This window comes from Scomber scombrus, chromosome 9 (assembly GCF_963691925.1).
Source record: "Scomber scombrus chromosome 9, fScoSco1.1, whole genome shotgun sequence".
NCBI lineage: Eukaryota > Metazoa > Chordata > Actinopteri > Scombriformes > Scombridae > Scomber > Scomber scombrus.
The window spans coordinates 338,718-361,077 of NC_084978.1; the positions used below are offsets into that span (position 1 = coordinate 338,718).

The window sequence follows — 22,360 nt, forward strand, 5'->3', positions numbered from 1 at the left end:
GAGAGAGAGAGACAGAGAGACAGAGAGACAGAGAGAGAGAGAGAGAGAGACAGAGAGACAGAGAGACAGAGAGAGAGAGACAGAGAGACAGAGAGACAGAGAGAGAGAGAGAGAGACAGAGAGAGAGAGACAGAGAGAGACAGAGAGAGAGACACAGAGAGACAGAGAGAGAGAGACAGAGAGAGAGACAGAGAGAGAGAGACAGAGAGAGAGAGAGAGAGAGAGACAGAGAGAGAGAGACAGAGAGAGACGAGAGAGAGACAGAGAGAGAGAGAGAGAGAGGAGACAGAGACAGAGAGAGAGAGAGCAGAGAGAGAGAGAGAGAGACAGAGAGAGAGAGAGAGAGAGAGAGAGACAGAGAGAGAGAGACAGAGAGAGAGACAGAGAGAGAGAGACAGAGAGAGAGAGAGAGAGAGACAGAGAGAGAGAGAGAGAGAGAGAGAGACAGAGAGAGAGAGACAGAGAGAGAGAGAGAGAGAGAGAGACAGAGAGAGAGAGAGAGGGGGGAATGACCTGCAGTATAGATGCCTGACTGGGTTCAGAGCAGAGACGTAAACAGATGGTGAACTGAGGTCTGGCAGAAGTGTTGGTGACTGATGAGGAGAGGAGAGCGTGATGCTGTTAAAGAGGAAGACTGGATCTGGTGTGTTGGGGTCAACGTGCTCAGAGCTTTATTGTGAAAATCCCCTGAGTCCTTGGGCCAGATGTAAGAACATGTTCGGAGTTTTTTCTTAAATCTGTCTTGTTTTTTTTCGTGAGGTGGAATTTACGAGTCAGATTCACCAAACAGTCGTAAACATGATGAATCCCACCTGGTCCCAATAAACGTGTTCCAGAGAATAATAAACTAACAGTGAGGTTTATAAAGTACTTCTTATCTTATATATTATCTGCATTGATCTCATATATGACCTAAATCCCTGACTGTATTTAAATGGTTATATTTGTACTTTTACAGCAGTAAAGTATCTCAGTACTTCTTCTAAACACCAGACTCGAGATATTTTCCACTTCTGTTTAATGGCACGTGCGTAAAGCTGCGTTCAGACCAAACGCGTCTGACGCGTCTGAATCGCTTCCATCGCGCCGCTTGATCATAAATACACATGTTTGGATCATCGCTTCATTCGCGCTTGTGACGTCGGGAGAAACTCGCCGCTGATTGGATGTCGCCTGAAAAGTTACATTTTTCCAACTTTATTCGCGCCGCTTCAGATGCTTGATTCACTCATTCATATCGCAGCCGCCTGATATAAAATCGCGTGTTATCGCGACATTTACGTTCATTGTCACGTAGACTTGCGGCTCAATTCGCGTCAGACGCTTTTGGTCTGAACGCAGCTTAAATGTTTTATTTTGAAGGCGCGTAAAGGTTTTATTTTGAAGGCGCGTAAATGTTTTATTGTGAAGTTTCCCCAGCGGAAGTGTAACGCTTGGTTTCGTCCCCTTGTCAGTTTGGTGTCAGCGGTTCGTTGAACCGTACAGTTTGTGGAGTTAGTCGGTGAGACGTCGCTGCCGTCGGTCTGCAGCTTTTATTAACAGCTGTTGGTTTTTATTTCTGGACTTTAAATCATTTTAATAAAGCGCACGAGGACTTTTCCGGTTTGTCTCGTTAGTTTAAGGACGCAGCTACCGGAGACCGAGACTTTACCGGAAGCTCACCAAGCTGCCAGCTGATGTTCCTGTGACAGCAGCGTTTCCGGTGCTCGTGCGTGTTTTTGGGTGTTTCCGTGTTGAATGTGAGTGTGTGTGAGTGTAACTAGTAAACTCTGAGCCAACATGGAGACACAGAGCAGCAGCTAGCAGGCAGCACAGCTTCCTCTACTACTTCTCCTCGCGGTTCGCAGCTCGGTTTGATCTTTTTGGGAGTTTTCTCCGCCAGGATGACCGGAGACTCCACCGGGAACTTCCACCTCCTGCACCGGACCTGTAAGCTGGTGGTGCTGCTCTGCTTCCTCCACATCTCCGTCACTCTCGTCTTCTACGTCCGTTCTCTGGACATCCGCTTCGCCTTCACGCAGAACCAGCAGTCACACCGGCCCGGTGCCTCTACCGGGAGTCCCGGTGTCTCTACCGGGGGTCCCGGTGCCTCTACCGGGGGGCCCGGTAACCAGAGGGAGAGAGCCCCGGAGGTGAAGAAAGCAGAGGAACCGGAAGAGAAGCTACAGAAATGTCCTGAAACATCGCCGATACTCGGTAAGACTCGGGTCTGTTCGGTTTTATGTTCCATAAACCGTTAAATCAGTAAATCAGTAAATCAATCAATCAGATCATAGAAACATGAAACTTTCCTGGATTACAACATCCAGATGTTTGTTTTATTCTGAAATCCTGCCAGATGTTTACAGCTGTGTGAAAACACAAAGAAACGTGTCATTTTTTGAACCTGTCAGTGACGTCACATCCCGATCAGGTATTGCGTCAGTTCATCACAAAACGTCTTAAATTCACTTTTTTATTCTTAAACTTCTTCAAATGTTTGTTTTTAAAGTTTTACGAGTTTTAAATGATTTTCAGTCATCAGAGAAACTAAATGAACTAATCTGATAATCAATAATCTGATAATCAATAATCTGATCATCAATAATCTGATCATCAATAATCTGATAATCAATAATCTGATAATCAATAATGTGTGGTTATAATCTGGTAATAAGATTGAAATGTTTCCTACATGAGAACATGCAGGTGAGACTCACCTGTTGAACCTGTTTGTTGAGCTGCTGAATAAACAACCTGAAGATATTTAATACTAAATAAATAAATAAAGAGTAAATATTAAATGTTCCTTTACGTCAGCAGCTGATTCGTTTTAATGTAGAACAATAACAACGTGATGCATGAAGACCTGAACTCTGAGCTGCTGGTATATCAAATGTGTTTGTGTTGGTGACAGGAAGTGATGTCATAGAGCAGGAAGTCTGTTTAGTTTCATCTGATATGAAACCAGACGGTTACAGTTACAGTTACAGTTATAGTTACAGTTACAGTTACAGTTACAGTTATAGTTATAGTTACAGTTATAGTTACAGTTACAGTTATAGTTATAGTTATAGTTACAGTTACAGTTATAGTTACAGTTACAGTTACAGTTACAGTTATAGTTACAGTTACAGTTACAGTTATAGTTACAGTTACAGTTATAGTTACAGTTACAGTTACAGTTACAGTTACAGTTATAGTTACAGTTACAGTTACAGTTATAGTTACAGTTATAGTTACAGTTACAGTTATAGTTACAGTTACAGTTATAGTTACAGTTACAGTTATAGTTACAGTTACAGTTACAGTTATAGTTACAGTTACAGTTATAGTTACAGTTACAGTTACAGTTATAGTTACAGTTACAGTTAGTTACAGTTACAGTTACAGTTACAGTTATAGTTACAGTTATAGTTACAGTTACAGTTACAGTTATAGTTACAGTTATAGTTACAGTTACAGTTATAGTTACAGTTACAGTTATAGTTACAGTTACAGTTACAGTTATAGTTACAGTTACAGTTACAGTTATAGTTACAGTTACAGTTATAGTTACAGTTACAGTTACAGTTATAGTTACAGTTATAGTTAGTTACAGTTACAGTTACAGTTAGTTACAGTTACAGTTATAGTTACAGTTACAGTTATAGTTACAGTTACAGTTATAGTTACAGTTACAGTTAGTTACAGTTACAGTTATAGTTACAGTTACAGTTAGTTACAGTTACAGTTACAGTTATAGTTACAGTTATAGTTACAGTTACAGTTATAGTTACAGTTACAGTTATAGTTACAGTTACAGTTATAGTTACAGTTACAGTTAGTTACAGTTACAGTTATAGTTACAGTTACAGTTATAGTTATAGTTACAGTTATAGTTACAGTTACAGTTACAGTTACAGTTATAGTTACAGTTACAGTTATAGTTACAGTTACAGTTAGTTACAGTTACAGTTACAGTTATAGTTACAGTTATAGTTACAGTTACAGTTATAGTTACAGTTACAGTTATAGTTACAGTTACAGTTATAGTTATAGTTATAGTTATAGTTACAGTTACAGTTATAGTTACAGTTATAGTTACAGCTACAGTTATAGTTACAGTTACAGTTACAGTTATAGTTACAGTTACAGTTACAGTTATAGTTACAGTTACAGTTATAGTTATAGTTATAGTTACAGTTACAGTTATAGTTACAGTTATAGTTACAGCTACAGTTATAGTTACAGTTACAGTTACAGTTATAGTTATAGTTACAGTTACAGTTATAGTTACAGTTACAGTTACAGTTATAGTTATAGTTATAGTTATAGTTACAGTTATAGTTACAGTTATAGTTAGTTACAGTTACAGTTAGTTATAGTTACAGTTATAGTTAGTTACAGTTACAGTTAGTTATAGTTACAGTTATAGTTACAGTTACAGTTACAGTTATAGTTACAGTTACAGTTATAGTTACAGTTACAGTTACAGTTACAGTTATAGTTACAGTTACAGTTACAGTTATAGTTACAGTTACAGTTATAGTTATAGTTATAGTTATAGTTACAGTTACAGTTATATACTAGATGGCACTAAATCCTTCACTAACCCTAACCCAGTACTTTTACTGTAATACTGCATACTACATCACTATAATACTGCAGTACTTTTACTGTAATACTGCAGTACTTTTACTGTAATACTGCATACTACATCGCTCATAATACTGCAGTACTTTTACTGTAATATTACATACTACATCACTATAATACTGCAGTACTTTTACTGTAATACTGCATACTACATCACTCATAATACTGCAGTACTTTTACTGTAATACTGCATACTACATCACTATAATACTGCAGTACTTTTACTGTAATACTGCAGTACTTTTACTGTAATACTGCATACTACATCGCTCATAATACTGCAGTACTTTTACTGTAATATTACATACTACATCACTATAATACTGCAGTACTTTTACTGTAATACTGCATACTACATCACTCATAATACTGCAGTACTTTTACTGTAATACTGCATACTACATCACTATAATACTGCAGTACTTTTACTGTAATATTACATACTACATCACTATAATACTGCAGTACTTTTACTGTAATACTGCATACTACACCACTATAATACTGCAGTACTTTTACTGTAATACTGTATACTACATCACTATAATACTGCAGTACTTTTACTGTAATACTGCATACTACATCACTATAATACTGCAGTACTTTTACTGTAATACTGCAGTACTTTTACTGTAATACTGCATACTACATCGCTCATAATACTGCAGTACTTTTACTGTAATACTGCAGTACTTTTACTGTAATACTGCATACTACATCGCTCATAATACTGCAGTACTTTTACTGTAATACTGTATACTACATCACTATAATACTGCAGTACTTTTACTGTAATACTGCATACTACATCACTATAATACTGCAGTACTTTTACTGTAATACTGCAGTACTTTTACTGTAATACTGCATACTACATCGCTCATAATACTGCAGTACTTTTACTGTAATACTGCAGTACTTTTACTGTAATACTGCATACTACATCACTATAATACTGCAGTACTTTTACTGTAATACTGCATACTACATCACTATAATACTGCAGTACTTTTACTGTAATACTGCAGTACTTTTACTGTAATACTGCATACTACATCGCTCATAATACTGCAGTACTTTTACTGTAATATTACATACTACATCACTATAATACTGCAGTACTTTTACTGTAATACTGCATACTACATCACTCATAATACTGCAGTACTTTTACTGTAATACTGCATACTACATCACTATAATACTGCAGTACTTTTACTGTAATATTACATACTACATCACTATAATACTGCAGTACTTTTACTGTAATACTGCATACTACACCACTATAATACTGCAGTACTTTTACTGTAATACTGTATACTACATCACTATAATACTGCAGTACTTTTACTGTAATACTGCATACTACATCACTATAATACTGCAGTACTTTTACTGTAATACTGCAGTACTTTTACTGTAATACTGCATACTACATCGCTCATAATACTGCAGTACTTTTACTGTAATACTGCAGTACTTTTACTGTAATACTGCATACTACATCGCTCATAATACTGCAGTACTTTTACTGTAATACTGTATACTACATCACTATAATACTGCAGTACTTTTACTGTAATACTGCATACTACATCACTATAATACTGCAGTACTTTTACTGTAATACTGCAGTACTTTTACTGTAATACTGCATACTACATCGCTCATAATACTGCAGTACTTTTACTGTAATACTGCAGTACTTTTACTGTAATACTGCATACTACATCACTATAATACTGCAGTACTTTTACTGTAATACTGCATACTACATCACTCATAATACTGCAGTACTTTTACTGTAATACTGTATACTACATCACTATAATACTGCAGTACTTTTACTGTAATACTGCAGTACTTTTACTGTAATACTGCATACTACATCGCTCATAATACTGCAGTACTTTTACTGTAATACTGCATACTACATCACTATAATACTGCAGTACTTTACTGTAATACTGCATACTACATCACTATAATACTGCAGTACTTTTACTGTAATACTGCATACTACATCACTATAATACTGCAGTACTTTACTGTAATACTGCATACTACATCACTATAATACTGCAGTACTTTACTGTAATACTGTATACTACATCACTATAATACTGCAGTACTTTTACTGTAATACTGCATACTACATCACTCATAATACTGCAGTACTTTACTGTAATACTGTATACTACATCACTATAATACTGCAGTACTTTTACTGTAATACTGCATACTACATCACTCATAATACTGCAGTACTTTTACTGTAATACTGCATACTACATCACTATAATACTGCAGTACTTTACTGTAATACTGCATACTACATCACTATAATACTGCAGTACTTTTACTGTAATACTGCATACTACATCGCTCATAATACTGCAGTACTTTTACTGTAATACTGCATACTACATCACTATAATACTGCAGTACTTTTACTGTAATACTGCATACTACATCACTATAATACTGCAGTACTTTACTGTAATACTGCATACTACATCACTCATAATACTGCAGTACTTTTACTGTAATACTGCATACTACATCACTATAATACTGCAGTACTTTTACTGTAATACTGCAGTACTTTTACTGTAATACTGCAGTACTTTTACTGTAATACTGCATACTACATCGCTCATAATACTGCAGTACTTTTACTGTAATATTACATACTACATCACTATAATACTGCAGTACTTTTACTGTAATACTGCATACTACATCACTCATAATACTGCAGTACTTTTACTGTAATATTACATACTACATCACTATAATACTGCAGTACTTTTACTGTAATACTGCATACTACATCACTATAATACTGCAGTACTTTTACTGTAATACTGCATACTACACCACTATAATACTGCAGTACTTTTACTGTAATACTGTATACTACATCACTATAATACTGCAGTACTTTTACTGTAATACTGCAGTACTTTTACTGTAATACTGCATACTACATCGCTCATAATACTGCAGTACTTTTACTGTAATACTGCATACTACATCACTATAATACTGCAGTACTTTTACTGTAATACTGCATACTACATCACTCATAATACTGCAGTACTTTTACTGTAATACTGTATACTACATCACTATAATACTGCAGTACTTTTACTGTAATACTGCATACTACATCACTATAATACTGCAGTACTTTTACTGTAATACTGCAGTACTTTTACTGTAATACTGCATACTACATCGCTCATAATACTGCAGTACTTTTACTGTAATACTGCATACTACATCACTCATAATACTGCAGTACTTTTACTGTAATACTGCATACTACATCGCTCATAATACTGCAGTACTTTTACTGTAATACTGCATACTACATCACTATAATACTGCAGTACTTTTACTGTAATACTGCATACTACATCACTATAATACTGCAGTACTTTTACTGTAATACTGCATACTACATCACTATAATACTGCAGTACTTTACTGTAATACTGCATACTACATCACTATAATACTGCAGTACTTTACTGTAATACTGCATACTACATCACTATAATACTGCAGTACTTTTACTGTAATACTGCATACTACATCACTATAATACTGCAGTACTTTACTGTAATACTGCATACTACATCACTATAATACTGCAGTACTTTTACTGTAATACTGCATACTACATCACTATAATACTGCAGTACTTTTACTGTAATACTGCAGTACTTTTACTGTAATACTGCATACTACATCGCTCATAATACTGCAGTACTTTTACTGTAATACTGCATACTACATCACTATAATACTGCAGTACTTTACTGTAATACTGCATACTACATCACTATAATACTGCAGTACTTTTACTGTAATACTGCATACTACATCACTATAATACTGCAGTACTTTACTGTAATACTGCATACTACATCACTATAATACTGCAGTACTTTTACTGTAATACTGCATACTACATCACTCATAATACTGCAGTACTTTTACTGTAATACTGCATACTACATCACTATAATACTGCAGTACTTTACTGTAATACTGCATACTACATCACTATAATACTGCAGTACTTTTACTGTAATACTGCATACTACATCACTCATAATACTGCAGTACTTTTACTGTAATACTGCATACTACATCACTATAATACTGCAGTACTTTTACTGTAATACTGCATACTACATCACTATAATACTGCAGTACTTTACTGTAATACTGCATACTACATCACTCATAATACTGCAGTACTTTTACTGTAATACTGCATACTACATCACTATAATACTGCAGTACTTTTACTGTAATACTGCATACTACATCGCTCATAATACTGCAGTACTTTTACTGTAATACTGCATACTACATCACTCATAATACTGCAGTACTTTTACTGTAATACTGTATACTACATCACTATAATACTGCAGTACTTTTACTGTAATACTGCATACTACATCGCTCATAATACTGCAGTACTTTTACTGTAATACTGCATACTACATCACTATAATACTGCAGTACTTTACTGTAATACTGCATACTACATCACTATAATACTGCAGTACTTTTACTGTAATACTGCATACTACATCACTATAATACTGCAGTACTTTACTGTAATACTGCATACTACATCACTATAATACTGCAGTACTTTACTGTAATACTGCATACTACATCACTCATAATACTGCAGTACTTTTACTGTAATACTGCATACTACATCACTATAATACTGCAGTACTTTTACTGTAATACTGCATACTACATCACTCATAATACTGCAGTACTTTACTGTAATACTGCATACTACATCACTATAATACTGCAGTACTTTTACTGTAATACTGCATACTACATCACTATAATACTGCAGTACTTTTACTGTAATACTGCATACTACATCACTCATAATACTGCAGTACTTTACTGTAATACTGCATACTACATCACTATAATACTGCAGTACTTTTACTGTAATACTGCATACTACATCACTATAATACTGCAGTACTTTTACTGTAATACTGCATACTACATCACTATAATACTGCAGTACTTTTACTGTAATACTGCATACTACATCACTATAATACTGCAGTACTTTTACTGTAATACTGCATACTACATCACTATAATACTGCAGTACTTTTACTGTAATACTACATACTACATCACTATAATACTGCAGTACTTTTACTGTAATACTGCATACTACATCACTATAATACTGCAGTACTTTACTGTAATACTGCATACTACATCACTATAATACTGCAGTACTTTTACTGTAATACTGCATACTACATTAAACTGTATTTAAATGATTGTATTTGTACTTTTACTGCAGTAAAGTATCTCAGTACTTCTTCTAAACACCAGACTCGAGATATTTTCCACTTCTGTTTAATGGCGCGTTATTTTGAAGGCGCGTAAATGTTTTATTGTGAAGTTTCCCCAGCGGAAGTGTAACGCTTGGTTTCGTCCCCTTGTCAGTTTGGTGTCAGCGGTTCGTTGAACCGTACAGTTTGTGGAGTTAGTCGGTGAGACGTCGCTGCCGTCGGTCTGCAGCTTTTATTAACAGCTGTTGGTTTTTATTTCTGGACTTCAATTTAATAAAGCGCACGAGGACTTTTCCGGTTTGTCTCGTTAGTTTAAGGACGCAGCTACCGGAGACCGAGACTTTACCGGAAGCTCACCGAGCTGCCAGCTGATGTTCCTGTGACAGCAGCGTTTCCGGTGCTCGTGCGTGTTTTTGGGTGTTTCCGTGTTGAATGTGAGTGTGTGTGAGTGTAACTAGTAAACTCTGAGCCAACATGGAGACACAGAGCAGCAGCTAGCAGGCAGCACAGCTTCCTCTACTACTTCTCCTCGCGGTTCGCAGCTCGGTTTGATCTTTTTGGGAGTTTTCTCCGCCAGGATGACCGGAGACTCCACCGGGAACTTCCACCTCCTGCACCGGACCTGTAAGCTGGTGGTGCTGCTCTGCTTCCTCCACATCTCCGTCACTCTCGTCTTCTACGTCCGCTCTCTGGACATCCGCTTCGCCTTCACGCAGAACCAGCAGTCACACCGGCCCGGTGTCTCTACCGGGGAGCCCGGTGTCTCTACCGGGAGACCCGGTGCTTCTCCCGATGAGCCCGGTGTCTCTACCGGGAGTCCCGGTGCCTCTCCCGATGAGCCCGGTGTCTCTACCGTGGGTCCCGGTGCTTCTCCTGGTGAGCCCGGTAACCAGAGGGAGAGAGCCCCGGAGGTGGCGGATAAACTCAAAGAACCGGTAGATGAACTCAAAGAACCGGTAGATGAACCCAAAGAACCGGTAGATGAACCCAAAGAACCGGTAGATGAACCCAAAGAACCGGGAGAGAAGTTGCAGAAATGTCCTGAAACATCTCCTCTGCTCGGTAAGACTCGGTTCTGTTCGGTTCTATGTTTCAGGCTCAGAGAAACAACATGAATCGATTAAAAGTCCAACATGAAACTTTCCTTAATACAGTAAAGTATCATCAGGTTAATGTTAATATTAATATTAATACAGTAATGTATCATCAGGTTAATATTAATACAGTAATGTATCATCAGGTTAATATTAATACAGTAAAGTATCATCAGGTTAATATGAATACAGTAATGTATCATCAGGTTAATATTAATACAGTAATGTATCATCAGGTTAATATTAATACAGTAATGTATCATCAGGTTAATATTAATACAGTAATGTATCATCAGGTTAATATTAATACAGTAATGTATTGTGAGGTATGAACAGGTATGATCAGGTATGATCAGGTATGATCAGGTATGATCAGGTATGAACAGGTATGAACAGGTATGAATAGCTTTGCTGTCACACCTTCATTAACCTGTAGAACCGGTTTGTTATATAAACAGCTGATACCTGAGGCTCTGCTGAGCTAACATCAGGTTTAAAGTACATCACTAATATTCCTTCAGGCTAAAATAAATTAATTCACCTTAATTATCAGTATTACAGAGGAGGGGCGTGTCTGAGTGTGATTGACAGCAGGCGGAGGGGCGTGTCTGAGTTTGATTGACAGCAGCACACGTGTGGTTTGTTTCAAAGTGAAGAGAAAATATGAGCTATGTGAGTTTACGTCAAGGCCCGTTACCATGACGATGTTAAACAACACACGAGCAACGCTTAACATCAAGGTGTTAAGAGGACACTGATGGTGCTTTTCCACTATACAGTTCTAGCTCTACTCGGCTCGGCTCGGTACCAGGAACCTTTTCCATTACTATAGTTCCTCCTCAACGTGAGCGAGGTCGTCATAGCAACACAAACACAAAACCAATGGAGGACATGGAGGCGATGGTGTACTTGCTGCTGTATGAGACAAAGCAAGAGAAGAGAAACTAATCTCTGTAACGCTGTTGTTGGTATTTAAAGATGCCGGGTTTGATTCTTGTGTGGGACGGCTCATGACTCTTCCAGTGACTCTCTGACCAATCAGAGGCCGGCAGTCTGATGACGTCACACTTTAGTACCGACTCGACAGTCAGCATCTCCCAGAATGAGCTCAGTCAGCTGTTAGAGACGTGAAACATAACCATCAATAATCAAGCTGATATTCAGAGTTAATATCAGAGAGCAGAGTCTCTGTTTCCTCAGCTGTGACCTGGCCCCCCGTTGCCCCCCGTTGCCCCCCTGTTGCCCCCCGTTGCCCCCCAGTGACATAATCTGTTGTTTATGTTTCAGACTCCAGCTGCTGAACTTCTGCTTTCACTGAGAAAAGCTCAAAGTTTACAGCCGTTAAAATTCATGTTTTAATACAATAAATATAATAAATACAATAAATATAATAAATATAATAAATATAATAAATATAATAAATATAATAAATATAATTACCCCCCCCCCCCCTCCACACAGAGCTTTAATCATTTCTGACTCACTGCTTTGTTTGTATTTGCAGCTTTTGTGTAAAAACTGTGGACTCGCCCTTTAATCTCAGATAAAGCTCCGACTGTGTGCTCGATGTTTAACCCTTTACATGCTGCTCATAGTCTCTATAATCAGTCTCTAATAAGACCTGAGCAGCATGTAAAGGGTTAAATGTTAAACAGTCTGACTGACTGACTGACTGACTGACCGATTGACTGACTGTCTGACTGACTGACCGATTGACTGACCGATTGACTGACTGAATGACTGACTGTCTGTCTGTCTGACTGACTGTTTGACTGACTGACTGACCGATTGACTGACTGTCTGACTGACTGACCGATTGACTGACCGATTGACTGACTGACTGACTGACTGTCTGACTGACTGAATGACTGACTGTCTGTCTGTCTGACTGACTGTTTGACTGACTGACTGACCGATTGACTGACCGATTGACTGACTGAATGACTGACTGTCTGTCTGTCTGACTGACTGACCGATTGACTGGCTGAATACAGTAATGAGTCCTCTTCCTGGTTGCAGTGGGTCCTCTGCGTGTGGAGTTTAACACCCCGGTGAATCTGGAGCAGATAAAGAAGGATAACCCCAACCTGCAGGCGGGGGGGCGGTTCAGGCCGGCGGGCTGCGAGGCGCTGGCGAAGGTCGCCATCATCATCCCGTTCCGCAAGAGAGACGAACACCTGAAATACTGGCTGTACTACCTGCACCCCATCCTGCAGAGACAGCAGCTGGACTACGGAGTCTACGTCATCAACCAGGTAGGCGTCTGACCTCACCGTGATGTCACTGAGATGTCACCGTGATGTCACTGTGGTGTCACTGTGGTCACCGTGATGTCACTGTGTTCACCGTGATGTCACTGTGGTCACTGTGGTGTCACTGTGGTCACCGTGATGTCACTGTGGTCACCGTGATGTCACTGTGGTCACCGTGACCTCACTGTGATGTCGCTGTGATGTCACCATGACCTCACCGTGATGTCACCGTGAAGTCACTATCAGGTGTTAATAGAGGGAAACTCAATCGTCCACAGTGACATCACTGAGTCTCTGCCTGTGATTGGCCGGAGCGTGTGTCATTCAGAAACAGTCGGCCAATCAGAGGGAGGGAGGCGTCTGCAGCTGAAAACGTTAAAAATCCTCAAAAAGAAAAATACTAAAGTTTAAAAACTGACGATAAATAACGATAATGATCATGTTGAATACATCGGTGTGTGTGTGTGTGTATATGTGTGTGTGTGTGTGTGTGTATATATGTGTGTGTGTGTGTGTGTGTAGTCATGGGTCTGAAACAGAACAGTTTGTTCTCTCTAAGTCAGTTTAAATGTTTAAAGCTGCTCAAACACTCAGTGTGTATTTTAATGATCAAACACACTTTAAATACCACTGAGGTCAACTCCAACTCCCAGAATGCATTTCTGCAACACGTTCTGCCACATGTGCTCCACCAGTACGGATACAGTCAGGACACACACACACACACACACACACACACACACACACACACACACACTGACTGCTGTTAACTACCAGCATGAAACCTCAGACAGATTAGTGTCAGCTGATCAGGTTACCTGTGTTACACCTGTGTGTGTTTATCCATCATCACCCAAAAGTTACTGTTAGAAACGCAGCAGAGTCAGTGATATTAAGTGTTGGTAAGATGATGAATTAATAAATCAGTTAAACTAGTTTTAAAAGCAGCATCAGGTTTGTTAAAATGTACATTTAGTATTTTTGTGGGTTTTATGGGAGATAAATTCAGACTGAACTCAGCGGCTCCGCAGCAAGACATCATGGACGTTTAAGTTACGCCCAGTTCAATATAATCAATATGTTAAAAAAGATCAATAAGAGAAAACTGGATCAATGTGGAATTAAGGTTTTATTGTTTTAATAATTGTTTTATAAATGGATGAATTCAGAAAAAGACCTTAAACAGATGTTAAAAACTAGTTTTAAACGGCATCTTTTATTAGTCAGTATGAACAAGAGGAACGTGGGTCAGTAACTAATAAGTGTTGGTAAGATGATGAATTAATAAATCAGTTAAACTAGATTTAAAAGCAGCATCAGGTTTGTTAAAATGTACATTTAGTATTTTTGTTGGTTTTATATCATTTGAAATGACATTTGCACCATTTTTTACCAAAAGTAAGACTGAATGCTCCTGAAAATGTCAAATGGTGTAACCACAAAAGAATGATAAATATTACATATTTTATCACCTACAGTGTATTTGTGGACTTATACTAATAATGACTTCATTTAAAACATGTAAATGGTTCCTGATCTCCATGGTAACCAGAGTAAATGTAATATGTAGAACAATTGTATTCCATTACCTTTATTTAATATAAAGTTATAATGTAAGATCATGCCAAACTAGTTGATATGGTGTTTTATTGACTATTTACTGTTTTTAAGCAAGTTGAATTATTTGGTACAAAGTTTTTATGGTTACACCACTTAGACATTTTTGCCATAATCCTCTTATATATTTTCTCTAAATGGATTAAAAGCAGAAATTCCTCCTCCTCCTCTTCCTCTTCCTCTTCTTCCTCTTCCTCCTCCTCCTCCTGGTGCATTCTGGGTGAGATTGTGAAACAGACGGAGCTGAAACCTGAAACCTGATCTTTGTGCTGTTTGTCTTTACTCACGACATGTTTTGTTCTTCTTCTCTGCTTTCACTCACCCTGTGTGTGTCTGTGTGTCGGTGTGTGTGTGTGTGTGTGTGTGTGTGTGTGTGTGTGTGTGTGTGTGTGTGTGTGTGTGTGTGTGTGTGTGTGTGTGTGTGTCTGTGTGTGTGTGTGTGTGTGTGTGTGTGTGTGTGTGTGTACTCTGAATAAACTGATCAGTTACTAATCAATACTAATGATCTGTCCACTGTGACTTCACTGCTGCTGTCTGCTTCTACACTGCTGATTCTGACTCACGTTTGTTTCTTCTCTCTCTCCTCTTCCTCCTCCTCCTCCTCTTCCTCTGCATGTCAGGCATTTCTGACCAATGGCTGAGGTCGCTGGAGCTCTTGAGACACGCCCCCTGCTTGGTCTCAGCCAATAGCAGCTCGTGTTGGCTGGGTGGGTAATACGGGCTTCTTCTTCTACTCTTTTTTTCTGGCTGCTTCTTTTTTCCACCAGCAGGAACGACACACACACACACACACACACACACACACACACACAGAGAGACACACACACACACACAGAGAGACACACACACACACACACACACACACAGAGACACACACACACACATACACACATACACACACACACACAGAGACACACAGAGACACACACACACACATACACACACATACACACACACACACACACACACACAGAGACACACACACATACACTCAGGTGTGTCTCAACTCGTAAACATCACATCACACCTGAGATCTCCTTTCAGGTCTTGGTTGCCTAGCAACCATGCACACACCTGAGCTGTGACATCAGGGTTCATTAATAACACATTAAATATTAATATTATAATATTAATATTATAATATTAATATTATAATATTAATATTATTTGTAAAAAACATTTGTTGGTCAAAGTTGAACCAGATGTGTTTATAACAGTCTGTAAATTAAACTTTAACTCTTTATGTTTATTAAACTTTAACTCTTTATGTTTTATTAAACTTTAACTCTTTATGTTTATTAAACTTTAACTCTTTATGTTTATTAAACTTTAACTCTTTATGTTTTATTAAACTTTAACTCTTTATGTTTATTAAACTTTAACTCTTTATGTTTATTAAACTTTAACTCTTTATGTTTATTAAACTTTATGTTTATTAAACTTTAACTCTTTATGTTTATTAAACTTTAACTCTTTATGTTTTATTAAACTTTAACTCTTTATGTTTATTAAACTTTAACTCTTTATGTTTATTAAACTTTAACTCTTTATGTTTTATTAAACTTTAACTCTTTATGTTTATTAAACTTTAACTCTTTATGTTTATTAAACTTTAACTCTTTATGTTTTATTAAACTTTAAAGCAGTAATAATCCTCTGTACTGCTGCAGACTCAGTGGAGTCAGATATTCTCCTCTGACCTGCTGGACACAAACTCCAGATGATCAATAATATTGATCGGTGTGTTCGCTGTCTGCCGAGCGGCTCTGTAAACCGCAGCACCAGGTGCTGACCTCGGTGTGTTTTTGTGCCGACCAGGACGGAGACGTGATCTTTAACCGGGCCAAGCTGCTGAACATCGGCTACACGGAGGCGCTGAAGGACTACGACTACGACTGCTTCGTGTTCAGCGACGTGGATCTGATCCCCATGGACGACAGAAACACCTACAAGTGCTTCAGCCAGCCCAGACACCTGTCTGTGTCCATGGACAAGTTCGGCTTCAGGTGAGACGGGGCGGGGGCACCTCTGAGGGGGGGCCTTAAAGAGACAGGAGCACCTCTGGGGGGGGGGGGCCTTAAAGAGACAGGAGAGGTGTTTGGAGATACTGGGAGGTACTGGGAGATGAGACAGACTGTGATAGTTTAAATAATTTGACTCTAACCATCAGCTACCGAGTCATGTGACCTCAGTTTAACACAGGAAGTGCTGACAGAGATACCACAGAGGAAGAAAAACAACGCCATCTGCTCAACTCCTCACTTCCTGTTTCCTGTACACACACAGAGACACACACACACACACACACACACACACACACACACACAGAGACACACACACACACAGAGACACACACACACCAACATACACACAGAGACACACACACACACACATACACACACACACACATACACACACACACACACACACACACACACACACACACCAACATACACACAGAGACACACACACACACACCAACATACACACAGAGACACACACACACACATACACATACACACACACACACACACACACACACATACACACACACACACATACACACACACACACATACACACACACACACACATACACACACACACACACAGAGACACACACACACACAGAGACACACACACACACATTGATTACCTGTGTATTGATTACCTGTGTATTGATTACCTGTGTATTGATCACCTGTGTATTGATTACCTGTGTATTGATCACCTGTGTATTGATCACCTGTGTATTGATTACCTTGTGTATTGATTACCTGTGTATTGATCACCTGTGTATTGATTACCTGTGTATTGATTACCTTGTGTATTGATTACCTGTGTATTGATCACCTGTGTATTGATTACCTGTGTATTGATTACCTGTGTATTGATCACCTGTGTATTGATTACCTGTGTATTGATTACCTGTGTATTGATCACCTGTGTATTGATTACCTGTGCTGCAGGTTACCCTATAATCAGTATTTTGGGGGCGTGTCCTCGATGAGTAAGGAACAGTTCCTGAAGATCAACGGCTTCCCTAACAACTACTGGGGCTGGGGGGGCTGAGGACGACGACATCTTCAACAGGTACGCTGTCGCCATGACAACAGCCAGAAACATTTACATATAAAGCTCAGCTGTCTGGATGTGACCTCTGACCTCTGACCCCCAGGCTGGCGTCTAAAGGCATGACCATCTCCAGGCCCAGCGGAGAAGTCGGGAAATGTCGAATGATCCGACACGACCGAGACAAGAAGAACGAACCCAACCCTCAGAGGTAAGACATCTTCATCATCTTCTTTCATCATCTTCTTCATCTTCCTCATCTTCAAACAATGAGGTCATACAGTACTTAAACATAAAGAGCCCAACAGTTACTATACTATGACGACAACAGCTCGACAGTTACTATGACAACAACAGCTCGACAGTTACTATGACAACAACAGCTCGACAGTTACTATGAAGACAACAGCCCGACAGTTACTATGACAACAACAGCTCGACAGTTACTATGACAACAACAGCTCGACAGTTACTATGACAACAGCCCGACAGTTACTATGACAACAACAGCTCGACAGTTACTATGACAACAACAGCTCGACAGTTACTATGACGACAACAACAGCTCGACAGATACTATGAAGACAACAACTCGACAGTTACTATGACAACAACAGCTCGACAGTTACTATGACAACAACAGCACGACAGTTACTATGACGACAACAGCTCGACAGTTACTATGAAGACAACAACTCGACAGTTACTATGACAACAACAGCTCGACAGTTACTATGACAACAACAGCACGACAGTTACTATGACGACAACAGCTCGACAGTTACTATGACAACAACAGCTCGACAGTTACTATGACAACAGCCCGACAGTTACTATGACAACAACAGCTCGACAGTTACTATGACAACAACAGCTCGACAGTTACTATGACGACAGCTCGACAGTTACTATGAAGACAACAACTCGACAGTTACTATGACAACAACAGCCCGACAGTTACTATGACAACAACAGCACGACAGTTACTATGAAGACAACAACCCGACAGTTACTATGACAACAGCTCGACAGTTACTATGACAACAGCTCGACAGTTACTATGACAACAACAGCTTGACAGTTTACTATGACGACAACAACAGCTTGACAGTTACTATGACGACAACAACAGCTTGACAGTTACTATGACAACAGTTGACAGTTACTATGACAACAGCTCGACAGTTACTATGACAACAGCTTGACAGTTACTATGACGACAACAACAGCTTGACAGTTACTATGACGACAACAACAGCTTGACAGTTACTATGACAACAGTTGACAGTTACTATGACAACAGCTCGACAGTTACTATGACAACAACAGTTGACAGTTACTATGACAACAACTCAATCCTGTTATTGATCCTGTTATTGATCATGTTATTGATCCTGTTATTGATCCTGTCATTGATCCAGTTATTGATCCTGTCATTGATCATGTCATTGATCCTGTCATTGATCCTGTCATTGATCCTGTCATTGATCCTGTCATTGATCCTGTCATTGATCCTGTCATTGATCATGTTATTGATCATGTTATTGATCATGTTATTGATCATGTTATTGATCATGTTATTGATCATGTTATTGATCATGTTATTGATCATGTTATTGATCAGGTTCGACAGGATCGCTCACACCAGAGAGACGATGTACAAAGATGGATCAACTCTCTGTCCTACAGCGTGGTGAAGACGGAGAGGTTCGATCTGTTCACTAAGATCACGGTGGACGTGGGGAAACCATGACGACGGTGGACGTGTGGAAACCATGACGACAGGCGATCAGCTGAGCGCAGGATGACATGCAGTAAAAACCAAACGTGCCTTTGACACGTTTCTTCTTTGTTGTTTTTTTTGCACCACCGAACACGGACTGCAGGCCGGTGCCTCCAGGACTCGTCACTGATTGGACGAGTGTGACCAATCGGCTGCCTCCGTCTGCCAGTCAGACGCTGCTGCTGCTGCTGTTTACTGCACCAGGCTTTTATTCTGAAAATCACTCAGAGACAATCAGAGTGCGGGTTTATGGGTAATGAGTCCTGATTCTGATCCAGAGACGAAAAACCAAAAACAGTTTGTATCAGCGACGCGTTCAGGAGCCGCCGTAAAATCCAGCGTCACGGCAACCAAGCAACCTGTAGCAACCATCAGCAGTTACCATGGAAACACGGGAAGCCCTGAGTCTTCGTGTGTGTGAAGATATTGAACTGATCAGAAACTGATTGATCGAATCTCTGGATCAGAACCAGAACAGCAACTCTGTGTGTGTGTGTGTGTCTCTGTGTGTGTGTGTGTGTGTGTGTGTGTGTGTGTGTGTGTGTGTGTGTGTGTGTGTGTGTGTGTGTGTGTGGGTGTGTGTCTGTGTGCATTTAACCAGAATATCAAAGCAATAATCTGATTGGTTGATTTTAAGTGTCCTTATTATCCGAACTGCTGGAACCAAAGAGTTTATTTAAAGCAAACAGGAAGCAGCGTTATTGATTATTAATTATTGATTGTTGAATAGCTTTAATCACTTTGAGGTGTTTGTGTTTGTTTGTTGACCAAAAAATCTTTTCTTGTTTTTTATCGATTGAATCACTTTAAAAAAAATGTGCCTTAAATAGTTTGAGAGGGTTGAATGTGTTGGTGGAGGGAAGCTGTCAGTAAAATACAACCTAATAAACCTGATACGCCTCTGTGTTTATTTAATGTGTGTGTGTGTGAGTGTGTGTGTGAGTGTGTGAGTGTGTGAGTGTGAGTGTGAGTGTGTGTGTGTGTGTGTGTGTGTGTGTGTGTGTGTGTGTGTGTGTGTGTGTGTGTGTGTGTGTGTGTGTGTGTGTGAGAGAGAGAGAGTGTGTGTGAGTGTGTGTGAGTGTGTGTGTGTGTGTGTGTGTGTGTGAGTGTGTGTGAGTGTGTGTGTGTGAGTGAGTGTGTGTGTGTGTGTGCGTGTGTGAGTGAGTGAGTGTGTGTGTGTGTGAGTGAGTGTGTGTGAGTGTGTGTGTGTGTGTGTGTGTGACACTAAGGATTGAGCAGATGTCGTTCCTCGTGCCGTCCAGCAGAGGGAGCTGTTGACTGTCGAGTGCAGAGAAAGCTTCAACTAACACACACAGTCACACACACACACACACACACACACAGTCACACACACACACAGTCACACACACACACACACATACATACACACACACTGATCTCCACCCACACTAAATATTGAGTTTAATGAGTTTATATCTTCTCCTCCACAGATATATCATGTGACATCACCTGATAAATCTCAGACTTTATCAAACTCCCATCTCAGTTCAACACTGTTAAACTCCAACTGAGGATTATTATTATTATTATTATTGTTATTATTATTATTATTATATAATTATTATTATTAGTCATTATATTCTATTATTATTATTATTGTTATTATATTATTATTATATTATTATTATATTATTATTATTAGTATTATTATTCTATTATTATTATTATTATTATATTATTATTATATTATTATTATTATTATATTATTATATTATTATTATATTATTATTATATTATTATATTATTATTATTAGTATTATTATTCTATTATTATTATATTATTATTATTATTATATTATTATTATTGTTGTTAGTATTATTATATTATTATTGTTGTTATTATTATTATATTATTATTATTGTTATTATTATTATTATTGTTACACTAAATGTGTCGGTGATTAATCCTTTAATCAAAAACAAAATCACAGAAAACATTCAATAAAAAATAAAACTAATGAACTTTATAAGCTGCAGATGATTATATTTAATATATATATTAAATATTCCTCTATGATGCAATATTAATATTACAAGTTATAATTAATATTAAACATGAAACTGTTTTCAGTGTGATGTGAACGTTGCTCCAGCAGAGGGCAGCAGAGACTGTGTGTGTGTGTGTGTGTGTGTGTGTGTGTAACTGTGTGTGTGTGTGTGTGTGTGTGACTGTGTGTCTGTGTGTGTGTGTGTGTAACTCTGTGTGTGTGTGTGACTGTGACTGTGTGTGTGTGTGTGTGTGTGTGTGTGTGTGTGTGTGTAGGGGGGGGGGGCGTGTCTCTGGGTGCAGGTCACACATTCTTGCAGAGCTCTGATTGGACGGTTCTGGCTGTCAGGGAATGTGCAGCTACAGATGTCTGCAGGGTCACGACCTCAGGACCGCCCCCCCCCATCTGCATATCATCATCTTCATCATCTTCATCATCATCATGAATGCTGCTAAAACCTGAAGTGCGATACGTGAAGCGGTGAGATATATAGAGCTGTTATTTATTATTTATTTATTATTTATTATTAAAAATCTAAATAAAATACA

The 22,360-nt window shown here is 38.6% G+C and overlaps 1 protein-coding gene across 1 annotated transcript; it reads left to right on the forward strand.

Moving 5' to 3' along the window:
* The first annotated feature begins 1,384 nt into the window (after positions 1-1,384).
* Positions 1,385-20,697, forward strand: b4galt1l (DP-Gal:betaGlcNAc beta 1,4- galactosyltransferase, polypeptide 1, like). Its single transcript, XM_062425501.1, is given in 8 exon segments — positions 1,385-2,196; positions 13,100-13,335; positions 16,768-16,955; positions 17,918-18,017; positions 18,019-18,041; positions 18,127-18,231; positions 19,645-19,688; positions 19,691-20,697. Coding segments are annotated over 8 exon segments (1,092 nt in total). The 5' UTR covers positions 1,385-1,883; the 3' UTR covers positions 19,774-20,697.
* Positions 20,698-22,360: the final 1,663 nt, after the last annotated feature.